The sequence below is a fragment of the Dermatophagoides pteronyssinus genome, unplaced genomic scaffold (assembly GCF_027571235.1).
Source record: "Dermatophagoides pteronyssinus isolate colony J.1.1.1.1 unplaced genomic scaffold, Derpt_VIB-CSIC_2022.12 sq0006, whole genome shotgun sequence".
Classification (NCBI taxonomy): domain Eukaryota; kingdom Metazoa; phylum Arthropoda; class Arachnida; order Sarcoptiformes; family Pyroglyphidae; genus Dermatophagoides; species Dermatophagoides pteronyssinus.
The window spans coordinates 749446-772878 of NW_027461530.1; the positions used below are offsets into that span (position 1 = coordinate 749446).

Genomic DNA, 23433 nt, shown 5'->3' on the forward strand with positions numbered 1-23433 from the left:
CAATTGTTATGGCTCAATCGAACAAACATCGATTTACCAAATCTTTTCATGAATCGATCATGAATCCAATCAGATATTCAAAAGCAATTTTAGGTTATAAGTTGTTTACGAAACCACCGAATGACAACAGCCACTAGTTTTGGCTTCATGAACAAATTGCCACATCTGACCCCTTCATATTTTTAAACCAAATTAGATATTAGTCAATTCGAGTGGAACTCATCGTAGACAAATGAAGGAAGATCCAATCCAATACCTTCTTCTTTAGCCCCATTGAAAAAAATTTGAAATTTGGTTAGGAAACATCCATTTTGTCTGTATGATTATTCTGTCCGGGAGATAGGATTCTATTCTCATTGAAACGTGGTTTCAAATCAATCATTTTTTTTTTGTAGATCCAACTTCGCAAATTCATTGCAAACGCGATATATTTGGCCGAGTGTCATTTAGTTAACATATTTTTTCAAATTGTACATATTTTATTATGAAATTTTGATTAATCCAAAAAATGAAAATGAAAATTTTAAAAATTTTTTCTAAGTCCAGAAATTTTTCATGAAATATTGAGGCTAACAAAAAAATCCATGAAATATTGAGGCTAGCAAAAAAAATCATGAAATGTTGAGGCTGGTGAAAAAATCCATAAAATACTGAGGCAAAACAAAAAATCCATGAAATGTTTGGGCTGAGTATAAAATTGGCAAAAAATCATGAAATATTCTGGAAAAAAATCCTAATATTTCACGATTTCAGTTTTCCATAAAATATTGAGGAAAAAAACCATAACATTTTGTGGATGACGTTAAAACCCAAAAATGTTATGGTTTTTTGGCAAAAAATCGAACTATTTTACGTTTCATTTTTCTGTGTGATGAAAAAGATGCTGATTTTGTTTTTATACCCTATTTTTTTCTTTGTTTTTTTTTGTTTTTACATTTTTATTAATCAACTTGAGTCGATTTTATATTTTGACATCACATCCCCCCTCGTTAATACAACTCTGGGCGATGGTCGGTGGTTGTTAAAGATGCAAAAGATTTCGATGTTCGATATTGATAGACAGATTTCGCTCGTATTTAGATTGTCATAGTATCGTTGATTGGTAATTCATATTTTGTTTTGTTCATTATTTGGTGCTTTAGCTGGTTTGGTTTTTCCGATGTGAATTTGTTGAATATGATCAGGAAGCTGGACATCGAACATCAAATTAGAAATTTTCTTGATAATTTTAAATGGTCCTTGAAATCGTGGTTCCAATCGTTCTTTATTTAGATCACTTGAAAGATCAACGTAGACATAGTCACCTTCATTCAATGCTACTTGATATTGTTTTTTTTCTAGTCTAATTTTTGATTTATTATGTTCGCGCTCACTTTTGTCAAATGCAATTTTCCTATCTCTGACTAAATTTCTATCGATGTAAAGATTATCTGGGTCTTGCCCATTTAGCAAATATTGTGGTGTAAATGTTGTTGAACTGTGTATTGTTGTGTTGTATTCATTCAAAACATCTTTGGCCAAGACGGACCAAGATCTGTTTGGATCGGAAAGTTTCTTGCATCTGAGACGTTCAACTAATGTCTGACCCACTCTTTCAATAAGACCATTGCTTTGTGGGTGAGCTGTTGGTGAATGAATCAATTCTATACCTCTTTCAGCTAGAATATCTTTGAATTGTTGTGATGTTAAGGAAGCGTACTTGTCGGTAAAAATGATTTTCGGCTTTCCATCCGTACAAATTTTGTCGATTAATTTTTTGTAATCTTTTGCTGATTGACCACTAGATGTAATACCCCAAACGTATCTGGAAAATGCGTCAATCGCTAAATGAAAATATCGTAATTTAACTGGAGGTTCGGAAAAACCACCTTTTGTATCGATGTGAATGATGGCAAATGGTTCTTCGGCTGGACCAAAATGACCGACTTCGCCATATTTTCGAATTTGTTTTTTACCTTTTTTGCATATGTCACATCCATTTACGATATCTTGAATGATTTTATTTTGACCGATACTGTAATATTTTGTCGAAAAATGTTTGTTCGTTTTAACAATACCTAGATGACCTTTCTCTATGTGGATTCTTTTAATTTCATCGATAGCATGTTTTTCAGGTAAATAGTATCTCATTTTTCCATTTCGAATTTTCACTAAATGTCGATCATGCTTCACACATCCTCTAGGGGGTGTGGCCCAAAGTGGTTCATGGATTTTCTCCAATTCGCCTAACGACAAGATATTTATTTCGAAATCTGGATTACGAGATAGATAATCAGCTTCTAAATTAGTTTCACCTTTGATGTAATCAATTTCAAATTCATATTGATTAAGGCGCATGGCCCAGTTCATAATTCTTGTGTTGATCTTTTTATGTGTGTTGATGTACTTCAATGGTTTGTGGTCTGTTCGTATTAAAAATTTTCGACCGTACAAATAATGGTGCCAATATTCGATTGATTCAATTATTGCCAAGCATTCTTTTTCAGTGACCACGTAATTTTTCTGATGCTTCAATAATTTTCGTGAAAAATAACCGATTGTAATTTCTTCATTATCTTTTTGTTGTTTCAATACAGCACCTATTCCAATATCAGATGCATCGGTTATTACTATAGTGTTCAAGTTTGGATCGAAAATATGAATTACTAATTCAGATGTTAAAATTTCTTTGATTTTCACGAACGATTTTTGCTTATCTTCTGACCATTTAAATTGATGTTCTTTTTTCAATAAATCATAAAGTGGATCAAGAAGTTCGGTACGGTCAGGTATAAAACGGTGATAAAAGTTGATTTTACCAAGAAATCGACGTAATGTTTTTTTGTCATGTGGTGGAGGATAGTCAGTTATTGCAGATAAATTGTTATTCAATGGTCTAATCGTGTTTTTCGATATGAGATGACCGATATACGTCACACTTTTCTTCATGAAAAAGCATTTTGATTGTTTTAATTTCACATTTTCCTTTTTCATAACTTTTAAAACTTGGTCAATATGTCGAAGATGTTCATCTGTCGTTTTCGAAAAAATTATAATATCGTCAATATAGTTGTGTGAAAATGCTGTCAAATTATTTCGTTTTAGGATGTTGTAAACGATTCTTTGAAATATAGCAGGGGCGTTTTTGAGCCCAAATGGCATGACCTTCCATTGGAAGTGTTCATGCATCGTAACGAATGCAGTTTTTGTTTTGTCTTCCGGAGCAACTCGAATGTGGTGAAATCCGGAGGATATGTCAAGTGTCGAAAAGAATTCAGCATTCAATAATTTATCTTCGATATCTCGTATGTTTGGCATTGGATAACGTTCGGGAATCGTGATAGAATTTAATTTTCTATAATCGATACATAATCTTGTTTTTTCACCTTCGTCCTTTTTATTGACCAACACCACCGGAAAAGAATAATTTGACGTCGATCGTTCAATTAAATCTCGATTAAGCAAATCTGTTATTTGATTATCTATTTTGTCTTGATCAATAGTTGATGTTCGATAAGCTTTTTGATTAATTGGAATATTATTTTCGAGATTGATGTAACAATAGTCACCGATAATTTGCCCAACTTCACCCTTTGATTGTGCAAATACTTCATTATGTTTTTTCAAAATTTCGTCACATGCTTGCCGATTGGTATCATCAATTTGAATAGCATTTGTTTCATTATTTTGCAGGTACTCACCTGGTATTTTAAAGAATGTACTGTCAATGAATTGTAATATATTTCCATGTGGATCACGGATTAGACTAAATATTGACATTGCATCTACGCCTAGAATAAGATGGCGGAGACCAGGTAATACGTAAAATTTTTGTTGTCGACTTTTAATTCCGATTTTTACTCTTGTTATTACGGTACCAATTGCCATTCCGGTAGCCGCTGCTTGATTGATAGGAATAGATTCGGGTTCAAGTACCAATTTCAATTTTTCTTGTAGTTCAGTGTTCATTACACAATTTGTTGACCCAGAATCGAATAGAGCATGACATTCTGTCTTGTTGATGGTGATCAAAATTTTTGTTAATCCCTTTTTCGGTAAATTAATATTGTTCAATTCTGGTTGTGTTTGTCGTGATGTCGGTGAAGCTGTCGGTTGAACATTTGTTGATTCAGTATTATTCTTATTTTCACAGATTGATGCTGGATGATCACCATTACATAAAAAGCATTTTAAAGGTCGACGACAATTTTGTGCGTTATGACCGTATTTCAAACATTTATGACATCTATTTCGTCGATCAAGACTTTCTTTTCTCTCTCGTAGCGATAGTCTACATTGATTTGATCGATGATCTTGTTGGCAAAAGATGCAATTTGGTCTATCACGATTTGGTGAATATCTTTGCCAATTCTGATTCCTATTTTGATATTGTCCATCGTACGAGTATCTTCTATCCGGATTATTCAAATTTACCATTTCAAGATTAAGACTTGTTGGGTTAATTCGTCTAGCTGATCGTATTTCTTCATGTTTGACAATATTGGCTATACGTTGATTTCTTTCGACGTAATATCGCAAATCAGCCATGTATTTTTCACATCGCAAGCCAGTGTCAGCCAAGTGATCTGATGTTCGTAATATTTCCAATGGAAATTTACTACCGACAATGGACATAAATTCCGATTCCAAATAGGCATCGTTCATTTTATTCATTTTCAAAATGCCATATTTTTCTTGTACAACAACCAGATTATCAGTCATGGTTTTTAGATCCCATTCATTGGTCACCCTCGGTAAAGCTTCGAGTTTTTGCGATATTTCCGATCGAAGTGAAAAGGTACTTGAATAATGGTTTACCAATTTCAAATATGCTTGATGATAATCTAATATTCCTGCAATGATACCACGGGGTTTTTCACCCAATTTTGATTTCAATATTAACAATTTTCTTCCTGGTTCGATTCTGATATGATGGACTAATTCATCGAATGTAGAACGAAAATTTGGAAATTCTTCGAATGAACCGTGAAACATTGGGATAAGATATTGATACTTAATCATTATGTTTTCGTCATTTCTTCGATCTTGTACATGATATAAATTGTGATTGAAATTATGATGATTATTCACTTCTGGTGGAATCATAAATGGTTGAGTTCCGATATTTTGTTGATTATGAAATACTGGTTGAAACTGTTGTGGTAAATTATACATTGGATTGATATTTGAAGGTTGTTGCGGAATATGAAATTCTTGTGGATTATATGTTGGTTGATTCATATTAAATGGTACACGAAAATATGGTTGATTATAAAATTCTGGTCGAAATTGTTGTGGAATATCATGTATTTGATTGGTGTTTGTCGATTGTTGTTGAACATGAGATTCTGGTGGTTGGACAAGATTCGGTATTGCTTGTTGCTGATCATTAGATTCTAATGGTTTGTCAATATTCGATGTTGATTGTTGATTATCATTAAGTTCTGGTAGTTGAGTATTATTCGGTGATGCTTGTTGATTTGCCGGTTTAACATAAATCACTGTTGGCGAAAATTCTGTTGCCATACTGTAGTTTGGAGAAGAAATCGATATTGGTGATGGATGCTGCGTGGTAATAATGGGTGCACTATCTTGTTGATTTTCGTTACGCTTCTTTTCATCATTCAATTTTTGTTTGATTGTGTCGATAATATTCATCAATGTTTCTTTGATGGGACTAATACTTTCACGATCCGGCAGATCTTTGATACCGCTTGCTTGCCATTTTTCATAATGGTCATTAGCTGTGTTAATTATTTCTAAATAGTCTTGCGACCTAACTAAATTCTTTAAGCAATTATCCTGATTGATGTCATGGCATGATCTAGCTAATGTATCTATTTTCCTATGAACTAAAGTGTATTCTAAAATTTCTGTCTTGTATTGATCAATTAATTCTTCGCTGGCTGTTTCGTTTGTCATGTTTAATGAATTTTGTTTATTGTGTAATTAGCAGAAGAAGGGACATTTATGTACGCGAAATTTGATGCGATTTTCTTTGATGGATGATGAACACGATGGAGAAAAAAAAAAATTTTAATCAGCTTCGATAAACTTGAAATTTTTGACAATCTGAATTGATCAACGAAAGCGAAACCCACGATAACCACGATAATGAAGTACGAGAAGAAGAAAAAAAACTGCGACAACACTTTTACACTTAATTTGACACTGTAATTATCACAATACTAAAATGATGCTTAAAAAAAAAATCACAGTTGTTTTTACTTGACGAAAAAAAAAAAATTTAACTATTGGAGGTTGATGAATTCAGTTTTTCGTATCGATTCCGTCGACCGGACTTGGATACACTGATGATTCTTTTATCCTACTGGCTTATGATGAAGAAATAACCACTATCCGTTAAATTTTGAAAACTTTACTTTATTCAATCGATTTTAAAATACACAAAAATAAATTTAGCTTATACAAATCAATGGAAAAGAAACAAAACATCGTTTTCAAAAATCATAAAAACTCGTCGATGAAAAAGATGCTGATTTTGTTTTTATACCCTATTTTTTTCTTTGTTTTTTTTTGTTTTTACATTTTTATTAATCAACTTGAGTCGATTTTATATTTTGACATCACACCTATATATGCGTGTGTGTTATTCGGATTTTGTTATTTCGTTGTTGTGATTTATTATTAATATGATTTGTTACTTATCGTTTGAAAGAAAAAAAATATATTTATAAAACTGTTTGATTTTGTTATCTGATTGATTGAAAACTTTGTTGTTATTATTAAAATTATATTTTTGTTGGTTTGAAATAAAAGAGAAAAGAGAAATTTTTCTTGAAACAAACTCCGACGACCAGTTTTTTTCACACTTTTTCTTCGAGTTCATTACCTTTGAACAATGGATTTAACAATCAATGATTTTTCGTAAAAAAAAACCAAAAATGAAGACATCAAAGGGGTTTTTTCACATGTGGATATATCGAGAAAAGAGAAAAGTAAAGAAAGGAAAATTGGCTGAATGAATCATCATCATTGATTGATTGAATGGATGGATGGCCTTCAAATATGGTTGGATACTTTCAATCTTCTTCTTCTTCGTCTACTACATCTGAATGATTCATATTGCATCTTTTCATTTCATTTCATTTCATTAAATCAAAATTTAAATGAATGAAATAAAACCTAATCAGTTTTTTGAATAATGATGATGATGATGATGATGATGAGTGGATTGCTTTTATAAACATGCAGGCAACCAAATAAATGAATAGGAAAATGGAAAGTTTATTTCAAGGATACTGACAGCTACCAGTATTTTTTTGTTTGTTTGTTTGTGAACATCCTCATGATCTGCACCATCGGAAATCTTTCTTATGTTTTTCTTTTGTTTTGCATAGTGATTGATTTAGAAAAAAAAGTTAAAACAACAATAACAACGTAGTTAGAGATGTCAAACAACCAAAAGTTGTTTTGATAACATAATCAAATCTAATCTAATCTAAATGAAATACCGATACTTTTGATCTGATTTGCTGTGTGTGTGTGTACATGTAATCTTAATTTACATGGAAAAAAACATGGAAATCTGTATGTAATAAAAAGCAATATCAAATTCCTCATCATCATCATCATCATCGACAAAAATCAATTTAAAGTGTAACAATTTTAAAGTGTAACATTATTTTTTTTCTATTTTGACGTTCTCTTCTGATGAAAAACAATTAAATTAATTAAGTAGATTAGATTTTGAGATTTACAAATCAAAAAAATATATTTGGGCGTTTTAAAAATTAATTACAAAAAAAAAATAATAAAACAAAAGACGTAAGTATTAAGATCCTTTTTAATGAGATTTTATAATTAAATTATTATTTTTTTTAATAATTGAAAAAAATATATTTCAGTTCAATTATGCCATTCATCACTAACAATACCGATAATAATAATTCAATCAAATCATCCGGATCATGTCAAAAAATGTTTCCACAAGGTTCTTATCGATCATATAAAAGTTTTCTGAATCATTATTCAAAAGAACAGCCATCGCAGATAAGACGTGTATCGAATGGATCGGTTCCGATGACTATGGAACAATCAACACCATCATCAACAACAAAATCGATATCATCAAGATCGGTAAAAAGTAAAATTGCTCAATTCGATCAACCACAACAACAACAACAACAACGATCATATTCAATACCGAATGATAACAAATCCAATATGACGATGATGATGAAAAGAAACAATAATAATAATGATCAAAGAATAATGAAAAATGATTTAAATCTAGAAAAATTATTAACATTATCATCATATGAAATTGAATTGCTTGATAAAGATGTATTGGAAAGATTTGTTCAATTACTTGTTTCGGGACAGAAATTACCACCATCAACAACAGAAACATCGGGTAATGGAATTGATTTGAATAATAACGATAACAATAATAACAAGGATGATGATGACGATGATTCAAAAATATTAACGAAAAATAAATTAGAAACCGATGATGATGATATTGATCAATGTAAAATGAATCTAATACAATCATTGAAAAAACAATTGGAAAATTATCGACAAACTAAACAGATTGGATTTTGATCTATTGGCTACTGCAATTACAAATTAATTATCCTCACAAAATTCTTTTGGAATATTCTTTGGAAAACAAAAAATTTTATTCATTTTAAAATGGAAATAAAGTTTTGTTTGTTATTGTTGAAACAAATCCCTGATGATGTGTGCATGTGTTATATTAGAATTAAAAGAGAAAAAAAGAATCAAAATCAATGTTTTTTTTTTGTTCAAATAATTCAAATAGTTTTCATAAATTCAGTCATTAATTCATGAATTTTTTGTTCACATTCATCATATAATTCTTGATAATTATCATGTTTTTTAATCAATACCATTAAAGCTGGTCGTCGTACACCAATTGCTGATGATATATCCGTACGAAATGGTACATAAATGTATGGTATATCTTTATCTTCACAAACGGCCGGTAAATGGCACATAATTTCGATTGGTGTAACATCACCAGCAAATACAATTATTCCACGTTCACCTTTACGTATACGAAGCTGTACTTCTTTTAATCCAATACGTAGCTGTTCTTTTCGTGATTGTTTACTTGCTTTACGTAATAATTTAAATATTTTTTTAGCCAATTTTTTTCCAGCCATTGGTTGAGCGATGACCGATACAAATTTCAATTTCTGATCATATGGTAATTGTATCATGTCACGTCGTGTTCGTGGAACAATTTCAACATTTTCACCACCATTTTCTATTAATTCATTTTTGATTGACATTTCATCCGTATTAGTATCGTCAAGTTGAATTGATTCATTAGATTTTTTTGATGTTTTCATCTTTTTACTTGATGGTTGTTGATCAACAAGAACTACTTCTTCGTGACCATCAACATGACCATTCGTATTTTCCAAACTTCGTTTATGTCCCATTTTTAAACTGTTTCTTGCACTGAAAAATGACATCAGAAAATTTTAATTAATCAACAACCACAAACAAACCTTGACTTACCGAACGTTATCTATCCTTATCGATAGTTAATCTGTTTACAACACGGAATATCAAAAGAAAAACAAAGAATTTCAACAAAAAAAAACTCAGATTCTCAAAAAAGAATTGTCTCATGAACGATCAACAAAAAAAAGCATGCATGCGCAGCATGTTCTATTTACACATGAAAAAGTCAGCTTCGGTTGATATAGGCAAAAAATATTCAGGGCAATTTAAGGTGAGTGTGTGTTTGTGTTTGTGTATTGATGTTGGTTGAATGTTTCTTTAGTTTTTCGATTTGATATTGATGGTTGATAATTAATTGAAATTATTGAATTGTAAAAATCCAAATTTAACATTATGGCTTCGGGAAAATCATTGATGCAACTATCAAAATGTGCACTATCAACACAAGCAACGGGTCAAGCAACCAAAATGGCCCGACCACCGGTTTCAATGTTCGGTATTGATGGTCGTTATGCTACCGCTTTGTATTCAGCTGCATCGAAAAAAGGCAAATTACAACAAGTTGATCAAAATCTAAAAATGTTGTTACAACTTAATGAAAAAGATGTTAGATTTCGTGAATTTCTTATGAATCCATTGGTTAAAGTAAGTTTGATTTTTTTTTTTGGATTGATTATTTTAATGTTCTAATCTGTTTCCATCATTACAGCCGGCTCAAAAAAGGGAAATCCTAAGCAAATCACTTCAAGCAACATTGAATCTAGATGAATTGACCATTAATTTGTTGACAGTGTTGGCCGAAAATAGTCGTATGAAATTTTTACCATTAGTAGCACGTGCATTCAACAAAACAATGGCCTTTTCACGTGGTGAAGTTAATGTTACAATTACGGCCGCATCACCATTCGATGCTGAATCGAAAAAAGCATTGGATGAAATTTTACAAAATTTTGCTCCAGGTTTCTATTATTTTAATCAAAATTTATTGTTGTTGAATTCATTGATCACTGATATATTTTTTTTTTTTAATTCATTTAGGTAAAAAATTAATTGTCAGTGTAAAGATTGATAAAAGCATTCTTGGTGGTTTGATTGTCGATTTTGATGGTGAACATTATGTCGATATGTCAATTAAACGTAAATTTAATCAATATTCGAATATATTGAAAATGCCATTGTAATTGATTATAGAAAATTAATGAAATTTAGTTTTTTTTGTGTTTCAACAACAACAAAAATTATAATAATTTGAGAAAATAAAATTCTAATTTTATTTGAAATAATAATACAATGTTGTTATCTATAAATTGCTCGAGAAAATTTATTAAAAATTTTTGTACGGAAAAAAAATAAATTAAAAAAAAAAATGGCTGGTGTTTATCTACGACAAGCGGTTCGTTCAATGCATACAAGCATTGGTTCAGGACCAAATTTTGAATTTGCAGCCACATCATGTCAAGGTTGGCGTAATACAATGGAAGATGTACATGTAATTATACCATATATGGATGGTGAAAATTCAACACATCAAGCATCATTATTTGCAGTATTTGATGGCCATAATGGTGTTGAAGTATCAACATATGCAGCAAAATATCTACCTGAATATATACGTCGTAATCGTAAATATCAAAGTGGTCATGTTGTTGATGGTTTAAAAGAGGCATTTATATTGTTAGATAATTCAATGTTATTAAGAGAATCTGTTAATGAATTACGTGAAATAAGACGTTTAATGCATCCAAATATACCGGAATATACACCAGGTTTTACAAGTGGATCAACGGCTGTTGTTTGTTTACTTAAAAATAATACATTTTATTGTGCTAATATTGGTGATTCAAGATGTGTATTATCAAGAAATGGTCGTGCTGTACCATTATCATTAGATACTAAACCAGATGATCCACATGAAATGGCTAGAATTGAACGTGCAGGTGGTACAGTAATGCGTGGTAGAATTAATATGCAAATCAATGTATCACGTGCATTTGGTGATCATATGTATAAATGTAATCCAGATTTACAATTAACTGAACAAATGATTATTGCATTACCGGATGTTATTGTTGAACCTTATAATGATAAAACTGATCAATTTATGGTATTAATGTGTGATGGTATTTGGAATTCAATGACAAATGATGATGTTATACAATATATTAGTAGACGTATACGTACTGATCGTTTAAGTCAAATAACTGAAGATATTATTAGAAAAATATTACCGGAAGAAATGCCTGAACGTGGTATACAAGGTAAAGATAATATGACTATTGTTATTGTTAAATTTTTAAATCAAGCAACAATGATGATGATGAATTCACCAGCATCAACCGCAACACCACAATTAACACAACAACAACAACAACAGCTACAACAACAACTACAGCAATTACAACAATTACAAACACCAGCATTTTTAATGGCACAAAAAATGTTTAGTAAAACAAATAGTGATAGAAAATTTAAATTAAAACTTCAACAACAACAACAACCACCACATTAACAACAAATATAAAATACCCGCATCCATCATTTTTAAAAAAAAAAATCCTACAAACAAATGACAGAATAAAAATAATCAATAAAAAAAAATTTTTATTCGTTAAAAAAATTACAATTATAAAATATGGACATGAAAATTATAAAATCATTTTAGATAAATTGCAAATTTTGTTTGAAGGCAGAGGGCAAATGGAAAGATTCGATGATTCGAAGATTCGAATATTGGAGGATTCAATTGATGCAACATTTAAGAGAAATTTTAAAAAATGATGATCCAAAGCAGCAGCCAAACAAGTAAAGTTGGTAAAGTTGAATCAGACGAGTTGAGCAAAAACATCATCATCATTCACAAATGGACAAACGTAAAAAAAGATAAGAATAGAATAAAAAACAACGATTCAGGATTCTTTAGTTTGTTTTTTTTTTTTTTTGGTTCAAATTTTATCATTACAAATAATTTCTTGATATTTTTTCAATGAAATTTCATGAAATTTAAGCCATTGTATGATATGTTTGTTTACTTTTTTTTTGAAAACATAGATCGAATTTGATTGCGGTAGAAAACAATGCCAAACAAGATAAACATAGAAAACAAAACAAAGAGAAAAAAAGATTAGAAAAAAAAATTGCAACATTGAAAACAGAATCTGAATTTGACAGGAACAACCAATTCCAATTTTTTTGTTGTTAACTTACATTTTTCTTTATTAGCCATTTCTTTATCCGTTTTATAGCCCATCATACGTATGGCAGCATAAACTTTTAAATGTACAAAATTTTCAGCAGTATAACCGGCAAAATCTTTTTCCGCATGATCTAACCATTTTTTTGCTTCATCATGATTATTTTGTTCAATTTCAATTAGTCCCATTTCTAATGTTGCCATTGGTACGATTGATGTTTCTAATTCGATACGATCACGACTGAGAGAAAAAAAAATAAAGCAAAGAATAAGTGGTCGTCAGTTTTTTTCGGTATAAAGATTGTCATTGATAAAAGAAAAGAATGAAAAAAAAGAAAAGAAAATCAATTTTCAGTTTCTTGAAAGCAGAAACAAAAAAAAAGAAAAAAAAACCTCAAAATATAACTGTCAGTTTTTGATCAGGGTTTTGTTTTGTTTGTTTGTTTCATTTTGAAACCACTGACCACACACACACATACTAAAATGAAATTTGAAAAGAATTCTTTTTTTCTCTCTTTTCATTTGAAATGAAATGAATTCTGGACAGTGATTTTTTCCACTACCCAAAAAAAAAGCAAAATTCCAATTTCAACAATTTTATTTGATTTTAGCCAAGAATGAAAAACTGTGGAAAATTTTTTTGAAAATGGAATCATGGATTTTTTTTCAATCAAATATCTATATCTGGGTCTATATCAAATAATAAAAACATCCGACAGATAAACAAACAAACAAACGACTGTTATTCGCCCAACAAAATAAACAAACAAACAAATCATCATATTCTATGGATGTAACCATATTTGATTATTGTTGTTTTGTTGTTTTGAATGAAATGAAGCTGGTCATGCAAAAATATTTTAGTTTGGTGGATTTTTGGGGGGATTGGACTTGTAAAAATGAATCTTTGTTTCCCTATAAATATCCTATGACCATCATAAATACTAAACAGACTGATGTATGTGTGTGCGTGTGTGTTTGCATATTGAGAAATCGGTCTTTAGGTCAATATTCATATATGGGATTCTTGTTTTTTTTTGGGGGGGATTTGGTTTGGTTGAAAATAAAAGTTACATTTTCATGTTCCGTGTCCGTGTCAGAGTGTCAGAGTAAATTTCACTGCATGTTGTGTGTGTAAGTGTGTGAATATATGTGGTATGAATATAAATGAAGGAAGAAAAAGGGATAGGAAGATGATTATGATGAATATTTTTTTTTGTGAAAATTTTGAACCGTTAAACCAAAAAAACAAAAAAAAAAAAACTAACGAAAATCTCTCTATACACATAATATGGTGGTCTATTTTTCATTTCGTTTCCTGATCCATATAGTTATATGATGCGGGAAACAAAAATTGCCAAAAAAAAAGAACTTGAACAAAGATCACCACCACCACCATCTTCATATTTCTGATGAACTTTTTTTTTTTTTGGTGGACCATCCATATATTTTCATCAATAAAATGTTATTATTCATGAAACAGTAACAACAACAATAGCAGCAGCTCTACTTTTGCACTGATGATGATGATGATGTTTTGATGGATCATTCATCCATTCAGAATGTTGATGATGATCCAAGTAGAAAGAAAAATGTTGAAAAAAAAACAAGAATCATCATCATATGAAAACGAAAGAATCGAAAAAAAATGAAACAAAACAATCTCTCTCTCTTCGGTCTCCGGGTGATCCATCAAACAAAAAATGAAACAATTTCGGCTCGATTCATGATTTTTGGCAGTAGTTTTGTTGTTGTTGCCCAACCAGAAACCAAGAGAGAAACTTTCACTCTTTTTTCTCTTGTTGTTGTTGTTGTTGTTTTTTAATGGAATCACATGTTATATAACATTATGATGTTTCGACAACAACAAAAAAAACATCATGTTATTTAACTGATAAGTAATATGCAGAATTGAACCGGAAAAAATTTTTTTGGAAATGAATGAATGAATGAATGATTAGGGAGGAATGAATTTTATGAATATTTTTTTCTGTTTTGTTTTGTTTTCCCATTGGGAAATTGTACCATAGAATAATGTAATGGAGGATGGTTGATAATAATGGGGTTATATATGGTTGATGAAATATGAATTTTTTTTTTTTTTTTTTTTTTTGAACAAAATTATACATACGAATCAAGTATAAATTGAAGATTTTTTCGTGCATCAACAAACCGTTGTTGTCGTCGTAATAGTACACATTTATAGAATAATGCCGTTAGATAATTATCAAGATAATGTGAATTTTCTATTTTCACAAGGTGGGGGAAGGGGTTAAAAAAAGTGAATTTAAATTTTTTTTTATAAATAAATAAATAAATAATTAAAATTACAAGCAAGCAAAAAAAAAAAATCAGCTAAAAATAACAATGAAATGGGTACAATTTGACCGAACAACAGAATTACTGGCGGCTAGAATCATCATATTCTATAAATATGATGATGATGTCGATGATGATTACAACTTACCAATATCTTGTTCATAAAGTTTTACTTCACGTTCACAACGTTCCATTAGTTTGGCCAATTGATCATGATCACGAACAAACATTAAATAATTTCCCGAATAAAGCATTGCCTATTTGAAAGAGAAAGAGAGAAAACGTTAACGAAAACAAACAAAATATGATTAATAATCTTTTTTTTGTTTTTCAAAAATGAACCGATCAGATATTATCATCAAAAAATCAAAAAAAATATACTTACAATAACGGGCAATACAAGACATTTTCCTTTTTTAAAATATAATGCTGCATTTGCTAATGCAGCTTTTTCAGTTGTCATTGTTTTACCAAAATGTCTAATACGAAGACTTGGTAATCGTCTATTTGTGAGAGAAAAAAACATTGAAAAAAGAGAAGAAATGAAAAATGCAAAGTTTTGATTTAATTTTTGATTTTAAAAAGAGAAAAAAAACGATAAGAATCAATGAATCAATCAGCGCAAGATTGACAACGATCATAAAATCATCGATATTCTGATTCTGGCCTAAAGATATATATGAAAAATGGAAATTTTTTGAAGAAAAAAAAAATCAATCATCAAAAAATCAAAACAGTAATGTTCATGACAAGAGAATTTTCCATTGAAAAATACTATAGTGAATAGCCTAAAGCAATGATGATTTCTTTTTTTCTATTGAATGAATTGAATTTTTGTAAAAGAAAAAAAACTTATCATTATCGATGTTATTGAAGAAAATATAACGGGAAAAAAACTTTTTTTTTTTTTGTTGCTGTACCTAGAAAACATTATTATTAAAAGATCGTTTTCTATTTCGACCTGTACAATGTTTTTCTTTTTTGTCTGTTTCATTTTCGTGATATTAATCGATTCAAACTTTTTTTTCTTCAAAATTCTTTATGAACAACCTGAACATGGCTATCATCATATGGATCACGCTATGGATCATCGCTATGTGTGTTTTGGTTCACATCATTTATTTGCGTGTTTTGTTTTGTTTGTTTGTTTGTCTATTTTTCACGGGGCAAAATGGAAAACTTTTTTTTTCTCAGTTTGTTTCATCCATCAATAGCACATCAGAGCAAAAGAATTGATGAAAATCTTCAACGAAAAAAAAATAAGAAAAAAAAATTCTTTTTTTTTGGCCAAAAACTAATTTGATGAAAGAAGAAGAAGAAAAGTTTACAGAAAAACAATTCCCGAAAAAAATTCTCAATTATTATCATTAACTATCGTGCCAATATATTTTTTGCAAAAATAAGATCCACTTTGCTGAATCGAAAATGAAAAACAAAATAACAGAAAAAAAAAGAAACTTAATAACGGTTTAATGATGAAACAAAAACAAAACAAAAACAAAACAAAAAAAAACTGTAAAAAAAGCCAACTAAAAAACTAATTTTATCTAGCAAAAAAAAACGAAACGAAATATAAAAGATTAACTTTGAAATTTGCCAAATTTTCAAGGAAACAAAAAAAAAATTGTTATCATTGTTAATTGTTGTTCAATTTTTTTTTCTTGAAATAAGCGAATCGAAACAATTCTTTATGGGTAACAATATTCTGTATTTTTCTTATTTCCGGAAATTCATTATGTTGCAAAAAAAAAATCTATGACAAATGTTTCAAAGAAGAAGCAAAATTATTCATGAATTTTTTTCCCCCTCCATATGTTTCATTGTTTTCTCGGGAATGAAATTGAGAAAGAGAGAAATTCAAATGAAAACTTGGAAATTAAATTCTTGAAAATTTTTCCGGAGAAAATTCTCCAAAAAAGAAGAAAAAAAAATCTTGAAAGAAATTCTTGAAATAGATTTTTCAATTTATAAATTGAAAAATCTCATTCGGAAACATTATGGAGAAAAAAAGGGTAAATTTTTTTCGGGGTGATGCACAAAAGCAATGTAATGAAACAAAAATGAAAACTTACTCAAATTCTTCAGATGCTTGATCCAATAATTGTTGATTTTTATCATCAACACCTTTTACATAACGAAAAACAGCATTCAAATATGCCATACAAACAGGTGAATGTTTACTTTCACGTATTTTATCCGCACATTCAATACAATTATTCCAATCCAATTTGATTGCATAACACCAAATTAATTCAAAATAAAATGCTTTATATGCAATGGCAAGATTCGGTGCTCGAACTAAACCTTGTAATATTTCAATAGCACGATCAAATTCACCATTAATTTGTTCAATTTTAGCTTTAGCTAATCCATATAACATGCTCTGTATTTTTTGAAAAATAAAGAAAAAAAAATTAAATTATATTGCAAGAACAAAAAACAGAAGAAAAGAAAATCAATTAATCAAACAGAAGAAAAGATCCAATCTTTGTGTTAATAAAAGGCAAAATGACATCATCATTTGGAATAAAGTGAAACAAAAAAAAGGTGATTAAGAAATCAAATCACATAACATAAAATCATCATCATCATTATCATTATCTATCTATCACTTTTCTAGATTTTAATCTAATTAATGTTTTTCTAATGAAAATTTATACGATTTTTCTGTTTTCTCTGATGTTTGTATATGGCTTGAATTCTGTAAGAATAATGAGAAAAGATTTTTTTTTTGGCTAAAATTAGAATTTAGAGAAGAGAAAACAAAAGAAAAGTGAAAGAAGAAAAAAAGGTTAAAACCCGAGAGAAAGAAAAAAGGAAACGAAAAGGAAATTGGAAAAAGTTTTTTTCGAATCAAACTTTTGAGAATAATAATCAAAAAGAAAGTTTCCAGAAAAAATTGATGATCAACCGGATATTCACGGATATTGTGAATATAAAAATTCTAATCAAAAAAAAAAATTCTTATTTTGGTTGGAAAGTTTTTCCAAAAAACGAAGAAGAGAAAATTGCCGAAAACTTTATTTTGGAAACCTTTTTTTTGATAATGATGATCATTATATAATAACGACGACAGTAGTCGACATCGTCACAATTTAACACCTCATCATCATTATGATTTAACATGGATTTAATGACTATTTACACCTAAGTTATAAGGTAATTTTCGTTGAATCATAACGATGATAATAAAAAACTTGGGTAAAACTTTTCTTTTCTTTTATAAGATTTAAATAGAAATAAAAAAACAAACCTGTGGAAACATTTGTAATTCAGCTTCAATTAATTTTTTACATAATGATAAATCATCGGGTACATTTTCACCATGTGGTTTACCATAAACCCAATAATAAATAAGTGTTAATTGTGCCATTTTTGTCCAATAACCGGCATTCAAATCAAATGCAACACGATTCATTTCATTTAAACCGATTGTTTCAGTACCCTTATAACCAAGAAAATTCATAATACGCAAAAATTTCGGTGGTGTATGGCTAATGACAACATTGATCATACCGTTAGCAAAACGCATATGTGCTTCAAAATATAACCGTGCATGTTCATCTTGCCATAATTTACGACGTTTTTTTACCTGCCATAATTCACTTGGATTAAAGAATTTTTTTTTCAAATTACAAAATTGAAAACAAAATTCAAAGAGCAAAACTTACTTATGTTTACGTACTAAACCACGTAAATGATAGGCCAATTTAATCAATGTAAAAACACTATTTGTTTCAAATGCATACAATGCAATCGATAATGCCAATTGTTGTGCATAATAACTTTCGGCAAATATTTCCACTGATTTGAAGTAAAAATAAAAAAAAAATTAATATTGATCATTTATATTGATCAATTTCTCGTAATGAAAACTTTGTATATTTTTTTTTCATTATTGTGAATGAATTCCTTTGGGTTGGTTTCTCGGTTTCATTCATTCATTCATTCAGTGTTGTTATGAAATTGTTCATTGATTCGAAAATAGATTTTTTTTTTTTTGGTTTTTTGTTTATGTTTGTTTGTTTTTGTCCTATTATATTCTATCAAGATGATCATCATCAAAATTGATTGTTGTTTTTTCATCAATAAAATTTCATCCGCGGATAAATCAATCAATAAAAAAGAATTTGGGTCATTCATATATAATGAATGAACAAGAAAGAAATTATCGATAATTATTAATGATTAGATTCTATCATAGAATTCCTCAAACTGTTGTCTAGGTTAACATTCCGAATCCTTTTTTCTGTTTGATTTTGAATTCAAAAAATTCAATTTCTTAATCTGAAATTCGTTCACAAAACTAATTGATTATCATTCGCACATTTTGCTCAACGAAGAAAAAATTTGGGTTTTTACTTTTTTAAATAAATAAATAAAAAATCCAATAATACATACCATCAGTATATTTATCATAATTTGGTGCAACAATCCATTTAGAAATATTATCAAAAAATGAATGTTTCATCATTTTTTGACACATTTTGGCCGTATGTTGTAAACATTTATGTGCTCTTTCAATATCATCCTACAGCAACGAAAAAAATGGCAGAAAAAAAGAGAGAAAGAAACAAAAATATTAAAACAAAATGAAAAACATTAAAAGAGAATATGGTGATGAACAAATGATGAAAATTGAAACAAAAAAATTTTCCAAATTGATAAGATACAAAATGGAAATTTCGTTCATGAAACTTTCAAATTGCACAACATTCTTCTTTCGTTCGTTCGTTTCATATCAATAAATTATATTAACGTACGAAAAGAAACGAAACGAAAAACGAAAAACAAAATTTTCAATTTCAAAATGTTTTGACTTGGATGAACAAAAATGTTTTCCATGAATATCATCATCATCAACATCGACAACGACAACAGCGAAGAACAAAGAATCAAACGATGATCATTATTATTATCAACGATAATGGTAATCATCATCATCATCGATGATGGTTATCGATGATGATGATGATGATCGGAAAAAAGGAAAAATTTTAAAACTTTAAACAAAAAAAAAGAAAAAAAAGAAAGAGTTCTTTCGATCGTTATCATCATCATCTATTATCTTAATGATGTTTGCTGCGACTTATACAGAATCAAATGAATGAATGGTGTGGAAGAATGAAAGAAAGAAATTCTTCTTTTTTTTTTGAATTCCTTCGGATCCAGAATAGAATCCATTCATTATCATCATCATCGTCTTTGTCGTAGTGTTTTTTTTTATCGGTTATTGTCCCAAGTCGATTGACAAAATGAACTGGTGAAAAATTGCTTCGAAAAAAAAGAAGGTCAAAAATCAAGCAGGAAAGATCTAGTCTATTTTTTTTTTTTTTTTGTTTGATTTGGTTTGAAGAAAACGTGTGAGAATCGAATCCAAACAATCATCATAATGATGATGATGATGATTTGGAATAAAACTTTTTTTTCTTCTTATTTTCCGTTTGATTCATAATATAATGATAATGATGTTGATGAAATCGATGTGACACTGTTTTTCTGTTGTTGTTGTTGTTGTCGTTGTACATTCAACATTTACACAAAAACAAACTTTTCAAAATAGAATTTTCGATTTCTCAACTGTAAAGATTTACTCTTGATTAGATGATGATAATGATGATTGTCGAAAATAAAGATGTTTTTGCGCCAAAATATAACAGCAAAAACTTTTTGTTTTCAAAGTTTATCAATTTGATTCGATTTTTGTTTCGGTTATCATCAAGAATCACAAAAGATTAGGTCAAAAAAAATTGTACCAAAAAGAACAACAATCAAATCAAATCAAAAACAAAACATATGAAAAAAGTTTTTTTGGCTTGGTTTTTTGTTTTGCTGGATGAATGATGATAATGATTTTGTATTGTGAAAAAAAAACTTTTCCGGAAAAAGTTTATTTCGAGAGAAAAAAAAAGAAATGAAAATGAAAACTTACTTTATCAAGTGTAAGACCGGCACGTATTACAAAACAAGCAGCCCATGATAATGATTCCATTGGACCTTCATCAATAATATCGGCAAAACGTTCAATACCACCTTGTACATTATTTTCACCAAGATACATATCTAATGCACAATTTGCACGTTGATGTGCTAATGTTAAATTATAATTTTCAATTGATTGTTGTCCAGGACGAAATAATTCATCAAGATTTCCATGATTAAAACTGAATCAATCAAAAGTTTTTATTTATTTATTTTGTTTTGGTTTCAAAAAAAAAAATTAATACCAAAAATCGATTGATTGATTTTGATTTTTTGATTTTTAACACTTACCTTTCATAAAGATAACGACCAAATGTTTTACCAATTATCATTGATCCATTTGATTTATCATTATGATTATGATTGTTAATTCCATTTGATTTTGATTGATTATTACCGTTTGTCATCAACAAATTATTATTATCCACAGAACCATTGGTCATTTTTTTAGCCATTTTTTTGGGATAAAACTTCACTTGGTTGATTATGAATCACTTGAATATCACTGAAATTAAGAATCACAAATGATTGATTGATTGAAAATTACAATCAATTTGAAGAAATTACTGAGAAAAAAAAAAATCAACGATTTTTATTACAAAAAAAAATTCCTCTTTTTTTTCCCGAAAACAAAAAAATCAATTCCTCGTGATTTACATCAACATTTTTTGTTTTTTGTTTTTTTGGGGTAAATTCAACAAAAACAAAAGGAAAATGATGCGTTCGATGACCACGAATGATGATGACCAATACAAAAATAAAAGAAACTAATGATTAGTTATCTGTTATCGTGATAAAAACCACCACCATCACCACCGAAAAAAAAACACCAAAAAAAAAGAAACAACCTTGATCAAAACATCATTATTTGTTCACCATTTCAAAAACAAAACAACCAAGAAAAACTTTCATTTTCATTTGATTTTTCAAAAACCCAAAAAATATTAATCAGTCAATCAAACAAGGAAACAAGGAAGAATTTCTTTGGTTCAAAAGTAGCAATAATAACAAAAACCAAACAAGGAAAAACAACAATTTTTTTTTGGACACTTTTCAATCAATGATGATAACAAGGATGATGATGAAAGGCAGCAGTTCACATAAATATTATCAAAAAAAAACACCGATAACAAAAATTTAACGAAATTAAATCCTGAAAATTGATTTTCAGGATTTAATTTTGAAAGAGAGAAATTACACAGAGTTAGTTAAATTGAATGAATGGATGGAGAGAAAATTTCATTTAATGTTTGCTTGATGATTTTGTCGTAAATGATGAATGAATGAATCAATGAACGATAATGATAATGATGATGATTGGTGGATTGAATTTTTACTGGATTGGATTAATCAACAACAACAACAACGAAAAAACAAAAGTGGTAGAACAATTTCGTTCCCTTCCCTTCGTATTTCTCTTCTATTACATAATCAATATTTACATTCGTTCGATCGATGATAAGGATTGCATCAATTGAATTATGAAGTAAAAAACATGTTTGTTTGGATCATTTAAAAATGATAATTTTTTTTCTTGTTGAAAATAGCTTGTTGCATTTTCAAATTCAATGAAGAAAACATGCGCTTGTTTACTATTTAACAGCTTTTTCGCTGTTATATAATCAGTTTCTTCAAGACAAACATCCACATATAGCCGCATCCATTTGGCCTTAAAGTATTTTTTTTTTTTTTTTTGATTTGAAAAGAGAAACAACAATGAAAGAGCAAAATATGAAAACAATGCGATTAGAGCGCCATTTTGATGTCAAGCGTTAATCATTGTAAACATGAATGGATACAGTATACTTTCGATTTTTTTTTCCATTTTCATCTCAAAAGCACGATTATAATCCTCGGTAGTTGTAGTGTTTAATTATAATTTTCATTGAAAATTTCTGATCATCATTAAATCCTGTGAAACAAAAGATTTCTAAAGAGAAAAGAAAAAAAGGCCATGGCCATCGTTTTAAACATTTCAATTGAATAAAACAACGTTTATTTCATAAATGATGATCGGTTACATTGATTGATTGATTATATCATCATATATTTAATATCAATCGATCCATTTGGGAAGCAAACAAACAAACAAAAATCCTAAAAGAGAAAAAACAAACGAATTTCTCACCAAAAATGAAAAAAAAGGAGAGATACAAGTTTAATTAACGAACAAAAACAAAAAAAAACATTGAAAAGCGTCAAAATGAAGAGAAGAAGAAAAAGATAAGTTCTTCAGGCAAGAACGGTGAACGAAAAAAAAAGATTATTTTCAGCATTTAAATATTGCTAAATAGATTCTGGATCATTCGATTTTTTTTTATTTTCGACCATCTTTTTTTTTACTTAAAATGAAACAAAACAAAAAAATAAAAAGATGTTTGACATTGAACTAGATTGTTGTAACATATCATTCTTATTTTTTTGTTTTCTCTTTTTCCCAAGAAAATATTTTTTTTTTTTTTTTTTGGCCAGAAATAAACATCCAAACATCATTCGAAATTGTT

The 23433-nt window shown here is 29.0% G+C and overlaps 5 protein-coding genes across 6 annotated transcripts; 3 read left to right on the forward strand and 2 right to left on the reverse strand.

Annotated features, from left to right (window-relative positions):
- The first annotated feature begins 7651 nt into the window (after positions 1-7651).
- On the forward strand, positions 7652-9003 carry LOC142645105 (uncharacterized). Its single transcript, XM_075820454.1, has 2 exons — positions 7652-7767; positions 7848-9003. The coding sequence occupies exon 2, from the start codon at positions 7855-7857 to the stop codon at positions 8545-8547; it is 693 nt and encodes a 230-aa protein (XP_075676569.1). The 5' UTR covers positions 7652-7767; positions 7848-7854; the 3' UTR covers positions 8548-9003.
- On the reverse strand, positions 8760-9639 carry NHP2 (NHP2 ribonucleoprotein). Its single transcript, XM_027349803.2, has 2 exons — positions 9493-9639; positions 8760-9432 (listed from the first exon to the last, which is right to left on the reverse strand). Exon 2 carries the CDS (start codon positions 9411-9413, stop codon positions 8760-8762), a length of 654 nt encoding a protein of 217 aa, XP_027205604.2. The 5' UTR covers positions 9414-9432; positions 9493-9639.
- Positions 9640-9695: 56 nt separating this feature from the next.
- Positions 9696-10729, forward strand: ATPsynO (ATP synthase subunit O, mitochondrial). Its single transcript, XM_075820455.1, has 3 exons — positions 9696-10083; positions 10148-10397; positions 10477-10729. The coding sequence occupies exons 1-3, from the start codon at positions 9832-9834 to the stop codon at positions 10617-10619; spliced, it is 645 nt and encodes a 214-aa protein (XP_075676570.1). The 5' UTR covers positions 9696-9831; the 3' UTR covers positions 10620-10729.
- Positions 10719-12029, forward strand: LOC113799203 (putative protein phosphatase 2C 2). Its single transcript, XM_075820449.1, has one exon. The coding sequence runs from the start codon at positions 10805-10807 to the stop codon at positions 11945-11947; it is 1143 nt and encodes a 380-aa protein (XP_075676564.1). The 5' UTR covers positions 10719-10804; the 3' UTR covers positions 11948-12029.
- On the reverse strand, positions 11105-21967 carry LOC113799201 (tetratricopeptide repeat protein 39A-like). Of its 2 annotated transcripts, XM_075820447.1 has the most exons (11): positions 21221-21950; positions 20880-21111; positions 19349-19478; positions 18619-18751; positions 18201-18552; positions 17020-17330; positions 15333-15450; positions 15096-15204; positions 14760-14874; positions 12643-12869; positions 11105-12466 (listed from the first exon to the last, which is right to left on the reverse strand). In XM_075820447.1, the coding sequence occupies exons 1-11, from the start codon at positions 21382-21384 to the stop codon at positions 12381-12383; spliced, it is 1977 nt and encodes a 658-aa protein (XP_075676562.1). In that variant the 5' UTR covers positions 21385-21950; the 3' UTR covers positions 11105-12380. The 2 variants fall into 2 exon arrangements, with proteins under 2 accessions (XP_075676562.1, XP_075676563.1); XM_075820448.1 differs by lacking the exons at positions 11105-12466; positions 14760-14874 and having other exon boundaries at positions 12700-12869; positions 21221-21967.
- Positions 21968-23433: the final 1466 nt, after the last annotated feature.

Bases quoted from the DNA above. Each gene is read 5' to 3' on its own strand.
- LOC142645105 (XM_075820454.1), top strand. From the start codon at position 7,855: ATGCCATTCATCACTAACAATACCGATAATAATAATTCAATCAAATCA.
- NHP2 (XM_027349803.2), bottom strand. From the start codon at position 9,413: ATGGGACATAAACGAAGTTTGGAAAATACGAATGGTCATGTTGATGGT.
- ATPsynO (XM_075820455.1), top strand. From the start codon at position 9,832: ATGGCTTCGGGAAAATCATTGATGCAACTATCAAAATGTGCACTATCA. The intron at 10,084-10,147 runs GTAAGTTTGATT...CCATCATTACAG, and splicing joins TTATGAATCCATTGGTTAAA to CCGGCTCAAAAAAGGGAAAT. The intron at 10,398-10,476 runs GTTTCTATTATT...TAATTCATTTAG, and splicing joins TTTACAAAATTTTGCTCCAG to GTAAAAAATTAATTGTCAGT.
- LOC113799203 (XM_075820449.1), top strand. From the start codon at position 10,805: ATGGCTGGTGTTTATCTACGACAAGCGGTTCGTTCAATGCATACAAGC.
- LOC113799201 (XM_075820447.1), bottom strand. From the start codon at position 21,384: ATGGCTAAAAAAATGACCAATGGTTCTGTGGATAATAATAATTTGTTG. The intron at 17,331-18,200 runs GTTTGTTTTTTT...CAAAAAATACAG, and splicing joins AATTACAAATGTTTCCACAG to AGCATGTTATATGGATTAGC. The intron at 12,467-12,642 runs GTAAGTTAACAA...TCAAAAAAAAAG, and splicing joins AATGGCTAATAAAGAAAAAT to TAAACAAACATATCATACAA.